The sequence below is a fragment of the Eschscholzia californica genome, unplaced genomic scaffold (genome assembly GCF_041429995.1).
Source record: "Eschscholzia californica isolate CP2 unplaced genomic scaffold, dmEscCali1.0.p SCAF_6, whole genome shotgun sequence".
NCBI lineage: Eukaryota > Viridiplantae > Streptophyta > Magnoliopsida > Ranunculales > Papaveraceae > Eschscholzia > Eschscholzia californica.
In genome coordinates this window covers 33,530,999-33,551,224 of record NW_028238483.1, presented here as the reverse complement: position 1 = coordinate 33,551,224, position 20,226 = coordinate 33,530,999, and the positions used below count along the sequence as shown (strand labels likewise).

At 36.4% G+C, this 20,226-nt stretch overlaps 2 protein-coding genes and 1 pseudogene across 3 annotated transcripts; 1 reads left to right on the top strand and 2 right to left on the bottom strand.

Annotated features, from left to right (window-relative positions):
- Positions 1–326: 326 nt before the first annotated feature.
- On the bottom strand, positions 327–2,676 carry NAC036 (NAC domain containing protein 36). The gene is made up of 3 exons (XM_086651103.1): positions 2,234–2,676; positions 1,862–2,130; positions 327–1,216 (listed from the first exon to the last, which is right to left on the bottom strand). Exons 1-3 carry the CDS (start codon positions 2,385–2,387, stop codon positions 689–691), a joined length of 951 nt encoding a protein of 316 aa, XP_086507229.1. The 5' UTR covers positions 2,388–2,676; the 3' UTR covers positions 327–688.
- Positions 2,677–12,411: 9,735 nt separating this feature from the next.
- On the top strand, positions 12,412–15,228 carry LOC147533840 (pentatricopeptide repeat-containing protein At1g10270 pseudogene; annotated as a pseudogene). The gene has a single exon (XR_015227188.1). The product of XR_015227188.1 is annotated as a pentatricopeptide repeat-containing protein At1g10270 pseudogene (transcript).
- A 462-nt stretch (positions 15,229–15,690) lies between these two features.
- Positions 15,691–17,784, bottom strand: LOC147533839 (E3 ubiquitin-protein ligase UPL5-like). The gene is made up of 2 exons (XM_086645242.1): positions 16,673–17,784; positions 15,691–16,537 (listed from the first exon to the last, which is right to left on the bottom strand). The coding sequence occupies exons 1-2, from the start codon at positions 17,490–17,492 to the stop codon at positions 15,873–15,875; spliced, it is 1,485 nt and encodes a 494-aa protein (XP_086501368.1). The 5' UTR covers positions 17,493–17,784; the 3' UTR covers positions 15,691–15,872.
- Between the last annotated feature and the right edge of the window lie 2,442 nt (positions 17,785–20,226).

Sequence of the window (20,226 nt, the reverse complement as noted above, 5' to 3'; positions counted from 1 at the left end):
CACTTCCCTCTTTTCATGTTTCTCCCTTTCTCTTAGTCTTTTTTCACTTCTCTCTTTTCTCTCAGTCGTTGTAGCGAGAAGGAGAGTCTTGTTTGACGGTACATTTCTTCTTTGCAGACAACTAGCTTAGAAAGTTTAAACGTATGAACCAATTGTAATTGAATAAACAAAAGTGTATTTATCTTTTACAAGCACTAATATCTTCAACATACAAATTAGTAAGCAAATTTTATTTAAGTCAGCCCTGCCTAGAACAAATTCCTGCCTCCGCCCCTGATTGCGACAGTAAAAATATTGTTGCTGTCTACTTTCGCAACACAAAATTAAATTGTAATATTCATGAAGTTTATTGATATTTCATTCATACATAAACACTTTAAATTTTACAATTAAATTCCATTAACTAGAACGGGGAGTGGATAGGAAATGCTAAACAAATTTCCATCTTAATTAGACAGGTCAACATGTGTGGAATCTTAGACTAGAATGACTACATAATTGAGACTTCCAACAGTACTCAACATGTAGTAGGCTTCCTGATTTTTTTTTCCATACAAAAGACCCGAAAAAACCCCTAAAAATCTTATGACTAAATCCTATCTTAGATAGATAGATTATATCCACATCTTCTAAGATTTGGTGATAAAACTCCTGTTTTATTCTTAATGACAAATTAACTAGTTATTAATTAGTTTAAAAGTAGGTTAACATAAGTAGGTGTCCAGTTGCCTAACCAAGGGCTTAGATTCCAGTTAGGATCCTGAACTACCCAATCCATGTTCATGATTTTATTACCAGGCAATTGAAGTTCTGGTAAAAACTTGTCATTCACCAATCCTCCTCCTCCTACTTTCTCTATTAATGGTGGTTTTGTCATCACTGAACAACCACCACCAATCTCCTTCTTATCATTCATGGGTATCACCACTTCCTTCTTATCTTCTTCCTTAACCGTCTCTTGTTCTTCGTCTTCCTCTTCTCCGGGAGTATTCATCATATAAATATTAACATCTTCTGAACTTGTCATATAGTTGTCTTCATCACTAGAGACTGGTGTCATGCTATTGTTGATTTCGACTGTCGGAGAAGATACATGCTGGTGAACTGATGCTGATTTCATTTCTTCCTCATCTTCTTCTTCTTCCATTGCTGCCCTCTTTTCCAACACTTTTAAAGACGTCGCCTTTCTATATATCTTACACAGCACTATGTCCACCTATATAATAATTTTGTAAAAATCATTAGATTTTATAATTTAAACTTTCTGATACAAGGTTGTCGATTCAAATCTCCAAGATAATAATAATAATAATACTAATCAGGGGCGGAACCAGGATTTCATATCAAGGAGGGCAAGCCTAAAGACTTTATAAAATAAGCTTCTACATAAAATACATAGGGTCTTACAAGATACAAGACAATTTACAAATAAACGTAACATTAGAGTACCAAAATATCGATAGATCTTTATTAATCATTCAACATTTTAAAGAACAAAAAAGTCACATAATTTAATTAATCATTAATATAAAGTTCTCGTGTTATAATTATGCAATAGCACTTTAAGTAGAAAAAATACAAACCCAAGAGTGTATCCAAGCAAAAAACAAGATTTCCTATAGCAATTGGTTACTTAGTTTGAAACTAAAATGAAACTTAAAAGAGGAGGTGAGGCGGTTAAAGGGTTTTGAACCCGTGCCTTTGGGTTGGAAGCCTAGAGAATCTACCACCAGAGCTAAAGTAAACATTAATCAACAATAGTAGTTTTTATTATATATGTGGAGATCAGGCCGGGCAACTGCCCAGCCTGGTCTCCACATAGTTCCGCCCCTGATACTAATAGTGAATCGGCTCGTCTTACCTTGGGTAAGGTGCTGTTTGGTGGCATCCTGTACTCGTTCATGACCCAGTCGGTTTTAGTTCCACGAGGAGCTCTTCCCATGTAAAAAACAAGTGTTTTTCTAAGCCCCAAGATCTTCTTCGGATCGGTCAAGCATCTAATGGTACGGTCCGAACCAGTTGCCTTCCAGAAACCGTTTTCGGTGGTCCTATTAGGCCGACCACCATGACCATGTTTTGTATCTCTAGGGACAAAAAAGTACCACTCTCTCTCCCCAATCTTAGCTAAACCTGCAAGTTATTAAAACATATGTACTTAAACTAATAAGTAAACAATTTCCTCCTTCATTCATAATTTGAAACTTGAAATGAATATATGAAAATGGGGTTTTACCGGGCAAGTCCCACGGATCGTGTCGATAGATGTTGAGAAAACCGATAATGTCGTAATGGAGTTTGTCCCCAAGAACTACCCTTTTGAGATAGAAGTCGAGAAGTTCTTCTTCAGTTGGATGAAACCTGAATCCTGGTAGCTCCAACCCTGCCATTTTGCTTAATTATTTGATCTAATTAGAGATAGTTTATACTAATTTGAATAACATATAATTACTAATTAGGTAAAGTTTCTGTTTGTTTGGTTAGTTGGTGGGGGTTTGAAGGAGTTTCAACAAAGAAGTTCCTTTTTATAAAGTAATAGAAGAGATAATGGGTTTTCTTGAAGAAGAAAAACAGGGGAGATGATGATACAAAGAATTCATGAAGAATTGGAATTTGTGGAAAATTTTTGGTATTTGGGGAAAATGGATGTGACATCACGCGTTTTTGTGGGTCAGACTCACTAGTGCCTCCATGACTTTTCTTTCTCTTGTACCTTGAGTCCTTGCTTGACTTGGTTAATTTTAGTGATCCAATTTTCTTATTAGATTGATTAAATGTTTGTGATTGTGGTAAAAATTGGGGATTCATATGGTCCTTATAATATCTCTACTATAATGTGGCTACAAACTTGAATGGTCTATCATTTGTATGACTAAGTCTTATGAACATTTTGGATGGAACATATTAACTTAAAGGGAGGTATGTTTTTCCTCTAAAAATATCTGAATAGTTAGTTCGAGTTTGAATTTGAACCATATAACATATTACTAAGAAGTAGGTAGGTATTTATCTTATATTCATATTTGAGTAAACCTTATTGAAGGAGAATCTACAAGGAATCTAAGGTATATACTATACTTGACAATTTAGTTAACAAATATGGGGAAAATGTTAAAGAAAATATTATGACAATCTAACAACTTGGGTTGAGTTTGATTTCAATTCAAAATTCAAAGCTTCATGAAAAATGCGTAAAGAATCATCTGAAATTTTTATGGTTTTTGGCAACTTCCGACTTGAAAGCCCATTAACACGTTTTAAAAACATTTTAGATTTATCCTAACAAAACTATGTTAATTGCTTGAAACATCGCTATGCCAGCATATTCGTTTATGATCAAAACATTTGTCCCCTTAAGTATCTCTTGTCTATACATAAATAAGTTCACATATAATTTTTGTTACTTGTTTATTTGAAGCCCATTTAGGTCAATTAGTTCTAGATTATGATGTATGTTGAACTATTCTTGTAATGTGGGTAAAGTGGAAACCTAGATTACAAAATATTCAAAAGATAAGGCAATTACGCGTTTCTTTTTGAGTTTCATCATGTCTTTACAGTCATAATATTAACAGTGAGCCTCTTGAATAATGAATGGATGTTAGAGGTTAATTGATGATACATAATTAACCTTATTGGTTGACTTGAGGTCAACTTCAATTACCCCACTCAAGAAAGTCGTTTCCTTCTTTTGGAGGATTAGTAGAAATAAAAGTATGTCCATGTTACTTTGTTTTCTTATAGGGTTTCACTCCTCTCAGTTTCTACTAGGTTTAAGATCTTCTCCCTTTTCTAGTGAGTTTTAGTTGAATCATCTATATTCTTATTAGATCGGATGTATTAAAATTGTGTGGTTCTACAACTACTTAAATGTGTGACCAGTCACTACCAATTCATAAATGAAATTAAAACAAGAATTAGTCTGATTAAGTCCAATTGAAATTCAATTAATATTTCTAGTAGTCTTTACATCCAGAAATGGTAAGTGTCGAACCCTGGTATCTCCAACGGAGAGGTACATAGGCGAGAGCATATCCAGTACAAGACAGATTTCTCCAATGCAAAAATCAATTTAGATCTTAAGATGTTGCGGCAACATTTCACGTTAAGACGTCTCAAGAAAAAACTCAAATCATCTCTAATAGAACACTTAAGAAAAACTTTATAATCTTAGGTGTGAAGTTTTTACAGTCGATCTCTAGATTGTCTCTTTCCTACTTAGTCATTTAGAGATGTTTTATTAGAATGGTTCTCCAGTGCAACACTCGAAAACATCTTTAAAGCATCTTTTGACTATAAAATTAAGGGTTATTTTCCAAATAGCCCCCAACTTTGTGACCAGCTTCCTGTCTAGCCCCCTACTTTATCAAAAATATCCAGATGACCCCCTTTTTCAATTACCGTTATAACACCGTTAACCAGTCATCTTTTCTCTCTCCTCCATCTCATCACCTCTCTCTGCCACTTCATCTTCTCGCCACCTCATCGTCTTCGCCGACGAAGGTCGCCGACCGGCTAATTTTCCGGCCGACGACCTTCAAACATAAAAAAAAATATTTTATTTTTCTCTCCTCTCTCTCTTTTTTTTTTAAAAAAAACCTCACCTCTCTCTAGATCTGGTGAACCAGATCTAGAGAGAGGGGTAGGTCTTAAAAAAAATTTAGAGAGAGAGAGAGAGGAGAGAGATTTTTTTATGTTTGTAGGTCGCCGGTCAGAAAATTGGCAACCGGCGACCTTCGCCGGTGAAGACGATTAGGTGGCGAGAAGATGAAGTGGCAGAGAGAAGTGATGAGATGGAGGAGAGAGAAAAGATGACTGGTTAACGCTTTTATGACGGTAATTGAAAAAGGGGGTCATTTGGGTATTTTTTTTATAAAGTATAGGGCTAGGCATGAAGCTGGTCACAAAGTTGGGGGCTATTTGAGAAATAACCCTAACATTAATTGAATAGCTTAGGCGATATTTAGAGATCCTCAAGAGGACACTCTCAATTTTGAGTGTCCTCTTAAGAATCTCTATAATAAATGTTGTCACATCATTGTAAATATTCAAACTTACTTTTGTATTAGAAATGGTTTTAAAAGAAAAATTATAAATATCCTTTTTTGGGTAAAGAAAAATTCTAAAGTTTAGAGTTTGAGTGTTGCCTTTAAGATGCTCTCGATATTTGAGATTTCATTTGAGGACTTCAATTGTCCACTCAATTTAAAAGAAAAATATCCATAAAGAAAATAATACATAAGTAAATTTTTAGTGTGTTGAACCGGAGATGTCTTCTGAATAGAAGATCTCAAAAATATCATGTAGGAGAGAAAAATTCTGTTATATAAGTCTCCACATATAAAACAGTTAAAATCTTCTTTTGGCCTTTGATTGGAGATGCTCTCACCACTCAAACTACTAGTCCCTACATGATTTGGTTGTTGTGCAACAAGTAACTATAGATATAAACTCCTTTCCATTGAAATGCTGCTAATATAGTTGCTCTGGAGGTCCATGGAAAGGAGTGGTGGCTTTGGGGTAGCTTCTTTGAAATTTCTTGGAGAAAAATCTTCATTTTCTTTGAAATTTTGAAGTTACTTAGAGGCCGTTGCACCTATTTGGTACTCGATAATTGATAAATAAAATTGTATTTTTACTCGATAACACTATTTGCTCGATAACACATTTTTTCTTTTTTTATTTAAATTATTCGGTTAAACCTTTTTCTGTCATGCATCATGGGGATGTTCGTTGATTCGGTCTGGAGTCATCAACTAACCAATTCAAGGTAATTTTATAAGTAGATTTCTCAAACCATACCAAACGGCTCATGGTTCGGTTACCATCCACGCCACAAGTGAGCGGTTTAGATACTGAACTAGTTGTATCGACAATTTCTTATCCATAAAAAGCAACGCATCAAACTACTTTCTTTATACAATCAACTTTATTATCTTTACAAACTTTAACTAGAAGACAATCAAATTAATGAAATATTGAAAGCGAATGCCACGAGAGGAGAAAAGCCACGAAGAAGATGAAAGTGGTGCTTGGTGCAAAGTGTGGTTGTGGAAATTGGAGAAGGAATTTAGTGTTCACAAGAATCACAACCTTAGGTATGAGAGAGCTTAAGACTTAGCATTTAATCTTAAATAGAATCTTGACCTACCTTTAAATATATATATATATATATATATATATAATATAACTTATAACACATATATAATATTTATATTATAGTTGAACTATATTGGTTATTTGGTTTGCTTTTCACGGTTCTTAACAAATGCATTCACTTACTGAATCAAACTAGTCAGTTTTTAGAAATTTACAACGACACAAAAATCACTTCGATTTGAAAACCAAGTGGATGGGATAGGTGTGGTCCGTGTGGATCCGTCGATTTTCTCAGTTTTTGCAGACTTAATTGCACCATATTAAGAACATGGTCTCTAAATGATCAACCCTGCAAATAGAATATATTGATACAACAACTTAATTATCATATAATTTGTTTCATCAACAAGACAACCTTGATGGACTTACTTCAGACTCTTTAATTTGTTGGCGGCTAAAATATAACCTTCTTCCAGAAGGTTAGGAGTAATCTACAATAGTGTTACATAAGTTAATGGAGGAATCATTAGTGGAGGGCTATAGCATAAAATTGTTGAATTTTTATTACTAATTATCATTGCAGTATGTTTGGCTTTCCGGGTCAACATTTACCAAACTAATTGTTTAAGCATGGACCACTGAGGGAAATAGATGACTTTGGGTTATTATTTTTTCAATTGTTCTACCAATTTTTCTAGTATCAATTTTTAAGACTTAGTTTTTATTTTGTCTCCAAATTGTGACTAACTGAAAATTTTGATTTTGATATTGTTCAGCTTCCAATTTTCCTGATTATGTTAGTCAAACTTGACAGTTAATAATTTATTTTATCTTTACTCTTTCTTTTATTCATATCCTTTCTCCTTAGTCGCGAGAAAAAATTATCGGAAATGATTATAGGCAATAGTCGGATATTATCGACGCCCTTCAATTAAAAATAATCTTTTTCTTTTTTCTTCTCACCACCACCACCATCATCATAATCATTATCCTCTCTCTCTTTTGCGGAAGCTTTAGATCTAAGCTTCTGATGAACTTAGATTAATTTGATAAAAATTCAGATAGAGAAAGCTTCAGTAGAAACTTAGATAGAGACAATGGTTATGATGGTGGTGGTGAGAGGAAGAAGAAGAAGAAGAAGAAAAATAGAGAGATTGAATGTTCCTTTTGGTTGCAGGTCGTCGTCAATGGTAGATTGATCGTGCCGACAACCTATTTTGGCGAGCTCTTCCGGTGGGTGAGAAAGACAAGGGACAAAGAGGAAAAACTTTTGAAAAAAATGACAAAATGGAAAAAGAATTATTGATTGTTAAGTTTGATTAAAAAAATCAAATTAGACACTGGACAAATACAGATGGCCAAATTCAGATGGCCAAATTAACCCAGATCTAAAATCAATGACCATATCTTCTTCCAACTCTAACCTAAAAAGAAGAAAATTTTAAAAGGCACCTCCAAATAGTGTTAATGGGGCCTCTCAAAAAAAAGACAGCAACTCCCTCACTTTTTATCAATCCAGGATCGGTGGACTCGAGTCTATCGGATACAAAATCGGTTCAGATTCACCGATTCTAGAGGGTTCGAGAACTATTGAATACAACTAAAATTTGTGGACTCCGACCAAATTTTGTTACAAATATTTTGCTCCAGTCCACCGAATTTGACTCTAATTTCAACTCTAGAACGTTGGTGTTGAATTCGATAACCTCAAGCCAAGTTTTGTAACAAAATCTGGTCTAAGTCCATCCATTTCAACTCAAAACATTCGAGTTGAACTTAGTGGATCTAGAGCCATATTTATAACAACATTTGGTATGAGACCGCTGATTTAGGATCGCCTATAACCAAATAGGCAAATACAGACAAATAAAATTTTATTAAGTCAAAAGAGGTGCCAGAGGCGCCAACTATACTTACAGTAGGTGGCTTTAAAACTTCCTTAAAAAGAAATCTTCTTGGTCATGTTGTGTTTCCTGGTTTCCATTTCAGTTACTATTGAAGTGGGTCGGACCAGTTTTGAATAGGGCCGGTAATTATAAGGCCCAATACTAAATAATAATGAGGAAAAAACTCAGTAGGTAAAAATACAATTTTACCCTCCAAAATGAAATTTTCCGCCCAAATCAACGTCAAAAACAATTTTGAACATTTCTGAACAATCTTTGGTTTGCACTCGACAATTTTGTAAATTTCTGAACAAATCTTAGTTTGTCTCAACAATTTGTAAATTTTTGAACAAATTCGTTCTTGCTTAGACATTGTTTTGCCAAAATATTTCGCATTTTTTTCTTTTGCATTTTACATAGACAAACTAACACAAACATTTTGGCTACAACATTTTTCGATTTGTCTTGTGAAAAAATAAATGGTTTCGGCATTTTTTGTTTTACCTTCGACATAAATATAAAGACTAAAGCATTTATTTATTTATTTGTCCTTTACAAAAATTAAAATGTTATGCATATTATCCTTTTTATTTAACAAATCCGTTAACGAACAAATAATATTTTGACTAATACATTATATATGTTGTTAAGAATATTATATATGACGTCAACATTTTATAATAAGTCGGGACTTATTATAGATATTGTCAACATTTTATAACAACACAATGATATATGTTGTCAACATATAAGGGTAAAAATGGAATTATGAAAAAAATATGTTGTCTTGTTAACAACATAATTACATATATTGTGAACATTTTGAAAAATATTCAAAAAATGGGTTTTTTTTACATTATTATTTTTGAGTGGGTTTTTTTCTTATTAGGGTCTAGATTTTTAGGTTTTTCACTCATTTTTGTTTTTCAATAAGAGGACTCAACCTCGCTCATCTTCCTTCATTCCTTCCAGACACATCTTCTCTCTCAACAAAAAGGCTAACCCACTCCCTTTTCCCCCTCTCTCTCCCTCTATATACCGAACCCTAAAATTATCTCTCAACAACATGAGGAGATCTGGTCGTGGTGGGTTTTAGCGATGGTGATGGACTGATGGTGGAATGGCGGTGTAGTGGTGAAGTAAAGGGATGTGTTAACAGTGGTGGTGGTGGTGGTTTTATGGTGATGGTGGAGGTATGCCTTAAGGTTTGAGAAGATGGTGGAATGGTGGTGAAGTGGTGAAGTAAAGGGATGTTTCAACAGTGGTGGTGGTGGTTTTATGGTGATGGTGGAGGTATGCCTTAAGGTTTGAGAAGATGGTGGTTTGTGGTTCGGTACAGGGTGGTTTTTTACTCAAGACAATGGCTTCTCGCAATGTCAGCGGTTTTTCTATGGTGGCGGCGGTTTTCCGGTGACGAAGGCGGTTTCCGGTGACAGAGGCGGTGGTTCTTTTAGTTTTTTTTATGTTATTTTGTTGACCTTTAGGGTCCTTTCATCCGTGATCTTTTGGATCCTTTCATCTTTCGACCTTTAGGGTCATTTTATCGAGTCGATGTCTAGTCCCATTTCTTTCTCTTCATGAGGCACTTTGCATTTAAAGATATGTAACTCTCATGAAGTATTCAGAGGAGAGAAATTATCATGATCATCCATGTAACAATGTGATTTAATCACTTATGAATGAAATTTGTTTCGCTTGGATAAAAAAAAAAAAAAAAAATAAGAGGACTCAACAAGTATGTGTTTTCATTTCAGTTACTATTGAAGTGGGTCGCACCAGTTTTGAATAAGAGGACTCAACATGTCTGTCTTTTCATTTCAGTTACCTTTGAAGTGGGTTGGACCAGTTTTGAATGAAAAGACTTGACCAGTCTTTAAAAAAAAAAAAGAAGACTTGACCAGTCTTTTTTTGATCTCTCTGTTGCCTTTTTCTTTTTGACGAAGTTTTTCCTTTGAATCTTTGTTGCTGGTTTCCTGCCTTTTCGGGAGCCTGAATATACATATGGGAAAATGGTTATTGAGGTTTAAAATATTATCATAATAACTAAAAACACCTAATGATGTGTTTGGTTGCAGGATTCTTAAGTAGGATTCCTATCAAAAGTAGAATTTGGTAGGAATCATGAATCCTTGGTCTGTTTGGCTACCAAGAATCCTAGGACTCTTGAATCCTAAGGATTCCATATTCCAAAATTTGTATTGGACCAAAATCCCACCCTACCCCCTAGGATTTGCTAGGATTTTGGATTAATGAACCTAAATTTCAAACTTAAAATCAACAAAAAAATATTTCCTTCTATAAAATGATTATTTTTTTTCAAAATCATTGTTTTTTTCAAAAATCATTGTTTTCTAAAGGCGTTTAAAAATACTCAAATAATAATAAATTATAGGATTCTTAGTTGCCAAACAAGCCAAAAAATATTACTTGGATTCATGAATCCGTGGAATCATGAATCCCAAGGACTCATGAATCCACGGATTCATGATTCCGCCATCTAAACACACCATAAGTGTTTTCTTATTAAGTTGAAGTTGTCAAAATATTATGGGTAATAATAGGTCAAGTTTAAAATAATTTTGATATTTACTATTCAGGTCATTTTCTTATTTTTTTAGTTCCCAATATACCCTTACCCACTAAAAATCACTTTCTCTCTCAAGAAATACAAATTTTTTTTCTAGGGTTTTCTTCTTTCTTCTCCTTCCAATCCTCTTCTTCTTCTTCTTCTTCGGATTTTCTTCCCCCATTTTCTTATTCCTCTAGATTCTTTTGTCTGATTTTTGGGTTTATGTGATTCTATTTTATAGATTTGGTGAGGTGGGTTTGGTGAGGTTTTACTCTGAAAATCCTTTTCTGAAAAGGAGAAGATGAAAAGATTTTCATGAAGTATTTTCTGTGGATTTCCTGTTTTTTATCGAAGGAAGATGTGATTTTAGATTGTTTCTGAGTTTGGATATCTTGAATATTGAGGTTTTGAATTGAAATTGTTCAACATTTGAATCAATATCATGAGGTTTGAGTATAAGCATTTGTCTCAGTAGATTCTACTACGTGTTTGGATTCTTGCTCGTTGTCTGTGTGTTGCTCGTTATTGTTTGTGCCGAAGTCTTTGTTGTCCTTACTTACCTGCATCTCTGTGTAGAAGATTGGCATGTTGGGTTTTCCTCCTAGTGGGGAAACCTAGTTGGGTTTGGATTAGGAAACCAAACTTGGGCCCGAGTCGAGTTTCTTTGGGTCGGTTACTTATGACGGTGGAATTAGGATTAAGGGGGAGTCTATAAATACTACCTTAACCTAATTTAGATGTGTGTGAGGAGCACGAAAGAGGAGAACACAATTAGAAACACACAAGAGAAGAGGGGAGAGAAGAAGGTTGCCGAGAAGAGCAGGACTGATCTGTTTCAGCGTTCGCAGTCTTCGTTGTTCGGAAAATCCGACAGTGAGTTCTTCTCCGATTAAGCTGAAATTTGGCAGAATTGTTCTTGACATATTCATCTAGTATTTGTACGGAGGGATCGTTGATTGGTCGCCGGAATCCTGGTGAATTTAGGGGCGTTTTGGACTGCAGATTTCTGGGTTGTTTTGTTCTTTCTTGTGAGGGTTTCTCCGTGTTTCTTCGTGTTTGAGATTGATTCTTTTGGAAGAGTCTGAGTCTCGGGTGGACGTAGTCTGTAACTACTTTGCTTATTATAGTTGATTTGGTTGGACTACGAATCCCGTGGTTTTTATTTCTCACATTGAGGAGGTTTTCCACGTTGAAAATCGTTGTCTTATTTACTTTCAGTTCTTTGTTTATTGCTCCCACATATTTTTTTGTATTATCCTCGTAACTAACACAAAGGGGAAAAACTTTATATTCCGCTGCGCCTAAGTGCCCGTTTTTCCCAACATGGCAATGGTGGTGGAAGTCATTCTTCGCATCTGGTTATGTTGCTCTTTTACGTGCTCATGCACTCCATTAATTACCTGATATTTGATCTCAGGAGTGAGTGGAACTGTTTCTGCTATGTTATACCTTGGGTATTCTTTGATCATGGCAATCGCTATCTTGTTGTCAACTGACACCATCGGTTTCCTCGTCTCCTTGTAAAACTCAACATGAATCTCTAAAGTGACGTGTCAAGATTCATTTTAGAGATCCTTAAGAGGACACTCTAAACTTAGAGTCTCCTCTTGAGTTTCTCTAAGTGTCATATAAGCAAATCAATTAATTTTAAACTAAAATATAGGTTTTTAGAGTTTCTCTTGAGTGTTGCATTGGAGATGGCTTTGAATTAGAGTGTCTCTAAATGGTCAAATAAGAAAGAGACCATTTAGAGATCCATTTTTCACACTTGACACATAGGATTTTTAGAGTTTTTCTTGAGTCTTGCATTGGAGATGCTCTAAGTCCGGAAAATCAATGCTATAAGCGCCCCTCAGACCTTCACAACCAATCCATCAATCCACCATTTCTAAAAGCATCCTCGCAGCTAGACACGCACCGAATACCTCAAGTTCGGTCGAGAACCCCAAATTATGCTCCGATTTGTGCATTTCTACGCCTCCACCACAATAAAACTAAAACCTAATTGAAGATAGAAATTGAACTAAAACCTAATCTTTGCAAGGGTTTTAGGAGCAACTCTAACAATTTTTCTCTCAATCATGTCAGTCTATCATAAGCTACTCAGATCAATTCGATCTTCATCCCTCTACTCCATCAACCCTAATCTCAGATCATTTTCATACTATTCAGGATCAGCTGAACCAATCCCACCACCATCAACACCTTCTTCTTCATCCTCTTCTTCCACCACCAACTTTAATGGCTACCAATCCAACTCTTATAATACTCCCCCCACTTCTACCACCAACTTCAATGCCTATCAACCCAACTCTCATAATCCCCCCACTTCTACCACCAACTTTAATGGCTATCAATCCAACTCTCATAATCCCCCCACTTCCACCAACACCTATAATGGATACCAAAGTACATCCAATGAACCAACCCCACCTTCTTCCACCACCAGCTTCAATACCTATCAATCCAACTATCATAATCCCCCCATTTCCACCACCACCACCACCTATAATGCCTACCACCAAACTACTACTAATCTCCCTCAACCAACCCCACCTTCTTCCGCCACCAACTTCAATGGCTACCAATCAAACTCTTATAATACTCCCCCCACTTCCACCACCACCACCACCACCACCTATAATGGCTACCAAAGTAATCCTAATCTCCCGGATACTTCCACCACCACCCCTTTCAGTTCTTTCCCCTTCTCTTCCACCGGTCTCACTTCCTCACAATCCCCTCCCACTCCTCAACGCTCTTATGGGTTTTCATCCGCCGAAGAAGCAGCAGCTGAGCGCCGTCGTCGTAAACGCCGGCTTCGCATAGAACCACCACTTCACGCCCTCCGTCGTGATCCCTCAGCCCCTCGTCCTCGTCCGGACCCTAACGCTCCACGTCTCCCTGATTCAACCTCTGCCCTGGTCGGAAACCGCCTCAATCTTCACAACAGAGTTCAATCCCTAATTCGCTCAGGTTATCTAGATGGGGCTTCCGCTACTGCTCGCCAGGCCGTCTTCTCCAATACTCGTCCAACTGTGTTCACCTGTAATGCTATAATGGCTTCCATGTACAGAGCTGGTCGTCACGAAGATGCGGTAAAACTCTTCCAATTCTTCTTTGTTCAATCCAATATTGTTCCAAATATTGTTTCTTATAATGTTCTTATCAATACCCATTGTGATGCTGGTCGCGTTGATGTTGCCCTAGAAGTTTATGGTAAAATTTTAGCTAATGCTCCATTTGGTCCTTCACCTGTAACTTATAGACATCTTACTAAAGGACTAGTTGATTCTGATCGAATAACCGAAGCTATTGATCTTCTTCGTGAAATGCTTAATAAAGGTCATGGTGCTGATTCATTAGTTTATAATAATCTCATTTTAGGGTTTCTTAATTTGGGTAATCTTGATAGAGCGTTAGAACTTTTTGATGAACTTCGTGAAAGATGTCTTGTTTACGATGGAATTGTTAATGCTACTTTCATGGAATGGTATTTCAAAAATGGAAGAGAAAAAGAAGCAATGGAATCTTACCAAAATCTTCTCGATCGTCAATTCAAGATGACGCCCGCTACTTGTAATGTTCTTCTAGAGGTTCTTCTCAAGTACGGTAAGAGTTTGGAGGCTGATACCTTATTCAATAAAATGTTGAACTCACATAAAACACCAAACACCCATGCTGTTAATTCCGATACATATAATATAATGGTGAATGAGTGTTTCAAACACGGAAAAATTTCCGAAGCCATGGAAGTTTTCAGAAGAACGGGAACAGAACAAGGTTCAAAACCTTTTGCTATGGACGCTGCTTGTTTTAATAATATTATGGGAAAGCTTTGTGAAAATGGGTTGTTAACTGAAGCAGAAGCGCTTTTCCAAGAAATGCCAACGAGATCCGTGACCCAAGATTTTACGAGTTATAAGATTTTTATTGAGATGTACTTAAAAGAAGATAGAGTAGACGATGCAATCCAACTTCTTAATAACATGTTGTTTCAAACTACTTTGAGACCTTTCAAGGGTTTTTGTGATGAAGTTTTTGATGAATTGATCAAGAGAGGTAGAATAGACGAGGCTTCAGATATTCTAGGCAGGATGGCAGAAAAAGAGGTGAAACCCGAGCCTTCGAGTTATGAGAACATGATTACGACATTGGTTAATGCAGGAAGATTAGATCGAACTCCTTTCTTACTAAGCCAGATGGTGAAGAACAATATTGCTGTTACACCAAATCTTCGAAGTTTTGTCAATGAAGCATTCGGGAAAGAAGGGAAGATGGATGAGATTGAGAGTATCTTAGGAAGGCAGTATGAAGCTCCCTCTCGGGCGCCAGGACAAGGACCAGCTTTTCAGAGTTCAACACAGTGGAACCGAAGCAGTCATCCTCCTCAATATTAATCCGGGTATCTGAAATACCATTTAATATTTTAATATCTTCTGTGGCTCTTTTTGAGTAATGAGTCAAATCTAAATTATGGTTTATAACAATAGTAAAGAAAATCGTAATTACCAGGAGAAACGGTTGCGCTCATTCATTTGAGTATAATGGTCTAGTTGTAGCTTATGGTGTATGATCTATTGGGTCTGACAATTCTTGAAGTTTAGACTTGTTATATTTATTAAAAGTCTTTGTTTGATAAGTTATTTAATATAGCATCATATTGTTCTGCGTTAAGTTATTTAGTTGGAATACGCTTTATTTGTGTCTTAGATTATTGGTTCGGCTTGATTTTATGTGTCATGTTCTGGTTTAATTTCTTTTTAGTATGCTTACTTTGATGGTTTCTGCATTGTTAAAATGGCTCAGGAATATATATTTCTGTTTATATTTTATATTTCTAAAGGTTTCCATGACTACTACTTTTAAAGGCTTGAATGGTCTTAATATCATCGAGGTTGAGAAAATCTGTAACTAATGAACTAGAAATACGAAAGAATTTCTGCAGCTTACACGAACATCTGCCACATGTGGATATGCTCTTCCAGTGTTGCTACATGGGTTTCATATCTATAATTTTTCATGAGCATGAAGAGACAATATTACCAATGGAAATACACTACTCGATCTATACAGTCATGAGCATTGTTTAGTCAGAGATGAATAAACGAGTAATCAGTATCAGCTTACCAATAGCGATTAAGAGAAGTGTCAGTCGTCACACCATCACAGAAAGTCACGAAACATGTGTTGGAACAATGGACTGTTGACATTGGTTGGATCCGAGCCAATGCTTGTTAAATGTTCTACAAGGAATATGTTATAGGCCTCGGATTGCCTGAAATTATTGCCTAAACTGAATTACAAATAAATTGAGGACGCTAATCATCAACAAACGGCCTATGTTGTTCTCTACATGTTAACGACACAGAAGACTTTAGCCTAGATGTGCCTAAGCTGGTTTGAACTATTCTCCCAAACGGAGTACTCCTACTATCATAAACAGGTTGATTGCAGTTCCTGTCTTTTCTCCAATCATTTTTAGAAAGCAATATATGATCAAGATCTTCCAATTCTATATTTTGGAATAAGTTCTTTCGGCACCTCCGAGTAAGAACGTCATCAAGACCTCGAGTAAACAATTTTACCTTCTCTTCCATTGATTTGACGAAGCAATGTTGAATAACAAGTTTTATGTATTCGTCCCTATTCAAGCTATACACAACCATTGTGCTTCCTGCATGACACAACTCCACAATTTTCCTCCTAGACCCAGACTCATCTACTTCTTCAGTTTCCCATTCGAATGTGAGCCCTAACCCATCTGAATCTATGAACTTCGTATCCATCTCAAGAATATCTTTGCAGCTCTTGTACATATATGGATCTGCACCTCGTATATCTTCCAAAGTAATTATATATCCAGCTAATTGCAAGAAAAACAAACGATCAAATCCAATTCCTATTTGCACGTCATGAATCAATGCTAAAGCGATCACTCGACCGCAAAACCGATAATATTCAAATTGCCGAGAATCCACTTTTGCTGCAAAAGGAAAAATAATGTAAAAATGGAGTGTTATTAAAGAGACCGGCGAACAAGGCAATTGAAGTTGTAACATAGCAAAAACATCAACAAGTAATTTAGAAGGTCGAACCAATGTTGAAATCGTGAATGTACCTGGATTAGGATAGAACCTCTGAGGGTCATCTGGACATGATAGAAACAGAGAATTTTGTGGAGTGAATAGATGTTGGCTTACCAAAAGGAGCCACTCCCTGAAAACACCTGGACCTGCTTCGAAAGCAACCTCATTTTTGAACTGAGGGAAGATTCCATTACGCAGCAAAATGGGGTCTGCTAGCCCAACGTGCTGAAACGAATCAACCAATAACTTGGACCTGTCAATGATCACCTTCATCTTATTTTGAAGCTGATCGTCACAACCATTCTTAACCTGGTCCGGGAATATCATGCTGATTAAATGCCTTCGTGATTCATTATTTAATAAACTCTTATATCTGAGAAGCCATTGATGATCATCGCCTCTCTTTGATCTCATAATAAGTTCATTGATCGAGTCTCGGTGAGAAGTCAAGCAAGAGGAGAGGTTCTTTTCTCCAGGAGAATAAAGCTTAGAGATCATGTCCAATTCTTTGAGAATTGAGAGATAATAAGACCACCCATGATTAAATTCACACTGAGTACATCTTGTGTACTCAACTCCATCATCCATATAAGTCAAACCAAGATCAATGCTATTCAGCAAGTCATTGAAATCACCATAAAATGGTTTAAGCTCCTTTAGATAATATTGCTCCTTTACATTCAAAGCTACCATAGGAAGTGAGTCAAGTGATAGACCTTCCAATCTCATATGTTCCTTAATTTTCGTACAAATGTGGAGTGTCAATAGAGAGAACTCACCCATATCGCTCTCAAATCGTGACTTCAACGGAGGAGGAACTCTGCAGAAGCAAGTTTCTCTGATCAACTTCATATTCACAAGCAACTGTTTTGTAAGCTTCTTTATAAATGGATAGAAGTCACGAACTAAGCAATCAGGAGTTGAAATAAAGAAAAATCTCCTAGTGTTTAAGGGACCAATTGATTTGAGTAAAGATTCATATGTTTGACGACAAGAGTAGTACAGTAAATGTCCCGAGGTTGTTGTTACGTAATTACGAAGAAGTTTGCAAAACTGACCTAGCAAATCGATGTCGGTGGCATATAGGGAAAGATTGAATGTTAGGATAGAGGAAGAGACGGATAGATTCCTCAGCTATATCGTTATTATTTTTTACGGGAGATTTGTATAAATAGATAAGATTGTGAGGCAATAGATAGAGGGACTCTCTTGTGTGAGTCCCTCTTTTCTGCAAAGGCCAAAAGCGGTAATTCTCCTTTACACATCCAACTTCCTTAAAATTGGAAAGGAAGGTTTAACTTACCTTGGTCCAACCGTTTCCTATTTAAAAACTTCTAATATTGTGGTGGCCTGATTATGAGTTCTATATTAGATTTTATGGTTTTACGCTAAAATTTTATAGTTTATTTAGAAAATAAAATGTGAAAAATAATTCTCCTTGCAAAATCAATCTCCTATGCAGATTATCATACGAATCAAAGCCACCCCAACAAAGATCACGAAAGTTCTGTCGGTGTCGCATATAGAGCAACAATCTCAGTGGACTCCCCCAACAACTCCCTTTCTCAAAATTAATGTTGGTGCATCCTTCACTAAACTTACGGATATAGCAGGAATTGGATGTATAATACATGATCACAATGCAAACTTTGTGATAGCTTTATCAGATACAGTCAGAGGTCAAAACGCGAAAAAATGTGAATGCCTAACCATTCATCGAGCTATGCTACGGGCCTTAGAATTAAAGATCGAGTATCTTCATATTGAGAGCGACAACATCAACGTGATCAGACTAGACATCTCCACAACCCCAACAACTCAGTTCAGTGGCAATCTAACAAGCACATCGAAGACATTCTGAATCTCAGAGTTGAGTTTACAGATATCATCTTCTCCTACTCAACAAGGAAGAACAATAAGCAAGCAGACACACTAGCCAAATGGAGCAGGAAAACCAAACAGAATCAGACGTGGCACAATATTTAGGATTTAATTTCATCTTCTTGTTAGTCTTTCGTTTCCGTTTTGTCAACAACAAAAGAAATATTAGATTTTTAGGTTTTTTTAGGGAATAACTACTGGTTGAAAATATTATACACAACAAGTCAAAAAATTGCCGGAGTGCAATGGCTTTGTCAAAAATCGGTGAACTTCAGTTGACTGATTTTTCTTCTAATTGTTTGAAGGAAACAATTTAATTTGAGTGAAACACTTTTGTTTTTCTTTTTGTTCACCACAACTAAACCACTATTTTTTCTCAACTCTATAATGGTTGCCGGCAAACGAGCATCGCCGGCAACCTTCCATTTTTTTAGAATCTTTCTTCTCCTTCGTCCATCACCTTCGACTACCATCAACACCATTATTTTTGTCTCATCCTTCGCCGGAAAATGACATTAGTTTGGGAAATCCCAATACCAGATCGGTTTTCGGGCGAGCGGAGGATTTAGAAGAGAGAAGTGAAGGAGTTGAAGGAGATGTCCTTCGACCAAGGCGACAATGCGAACAATTTGTCGGATAGGACAAATGATGTGGAAGATCATCAAGTCCGATTAATTTAGGGATCGTAGAGTTGTAGCTAGAGACCAACTACGATCGTCGAATTACGAAGTAATTCGCGGCTAACTTCGATCGGATCCTACAATGGGTTACACATAAAAGTGTCAAATTGATCTAGGATATGACTAGTGGGAGTGAGATATAACAATGGGAATGTCCCATAAACATATCTCATAGGCCTAAAAAGGAATTAGGCAAAGATAGTACAAAAAGGCCAAAAACAGGGTTTTTGGGCCTTAGCCGATTCGGGCACTTCTAGGGATCGGACTGGGCTGAAATCTTGAGGGGAGATTTCTGACATATCCAGTACTATGCATGAAAAATTTCGTGGTGTTTGGACACCTCATTAGGGAATTGAGAAAATATCATTAGATGTTATTTTCGACTATTTCCTTAAATCTTATTCTAAAGGGTGTTTTAGGAAACCTTTGAGGAGGTGTATTCTCATTAAGGTTCTATATAAACACTTCTAGGGCAGAGAATAACGTGTGGAATTTCTCTCTAAGCTTTCTTACTCTACCATATCAAGTAGAGAGGAGAAAGTGAGCTAATTCCCATTAACTATCTATCTAGTCAAGAAGAAAGGAGTTCTTCTTCCAACCACCATTGCTGTGCTAGCTAAACAACCAGGTGGGAGATCAAGTTGATTGCTCGTGTCCCAAGTAGAGGAGCTACGCTTGAAGCTCTTGGTCTTTTCATAAGCAATTGGAAAGGTTCGAGGGAAAACTAGCGAATAAGGTATTTATCTTTCTAGTTTTACTTGGTATTTTTATGGGCTTATGCATGTGATCCTGGGAATACCAGTGTAGACATTAGATGTCTTATTTCCGCTATAAACACTAGTAGAAGAGTGTAAGATCCAACACTAATAGCTTACCCGTTCGTGGTAAAATTGGTAAATTTATAAGCCATCATTATACGTGTCCCTATTGTGCTCAAACGGAATCTCATTCCCATGCATTACTACATTGTCATTTTGCTAGAATAATATGGTTTTACTATAATATCAGAACAGGTGCTGTTACAG

Bases quoted from the DNA above. Each gene is read 5' to 3' on its own strand.
- NAC036 (XM_086651103.1), bottom strand. From the start codon at position 2,387: ATGGCAGGGTTGGAGCTACCAGGATTCAGGTTTCATCCAACTGAAGAA. The intron at 2,131-2,233 runs GTAAAACCCCAT...AATAACTTGCAG, and splicing joins CGATCCGTGGGACTTGCCCG to GTTTAGCTAAGATTGGGGAG. The intron at 1,217-1,861 runs GTAAGACGAGCC...ATTATTATATAG, and splicing joins CAAACAGCACCTTACCCAAG to GTGGACATAGTGCTGTGTAA.
- LOC147533839 (XM_086645242.1), bottom strand. From the start codon at position 17,492: ATGAAGTTGATCAGAGAAACTTGCTTCTGCAGAGTTCCTCCTCCGTTG. The intron at 16,538-16,672 runs GTACATTCACGA...TTCCTTTTGCAG, and splicing joins GAGGTTCTATCCTAATCCAG to CAAAAGTGGATTCTCGGCAA.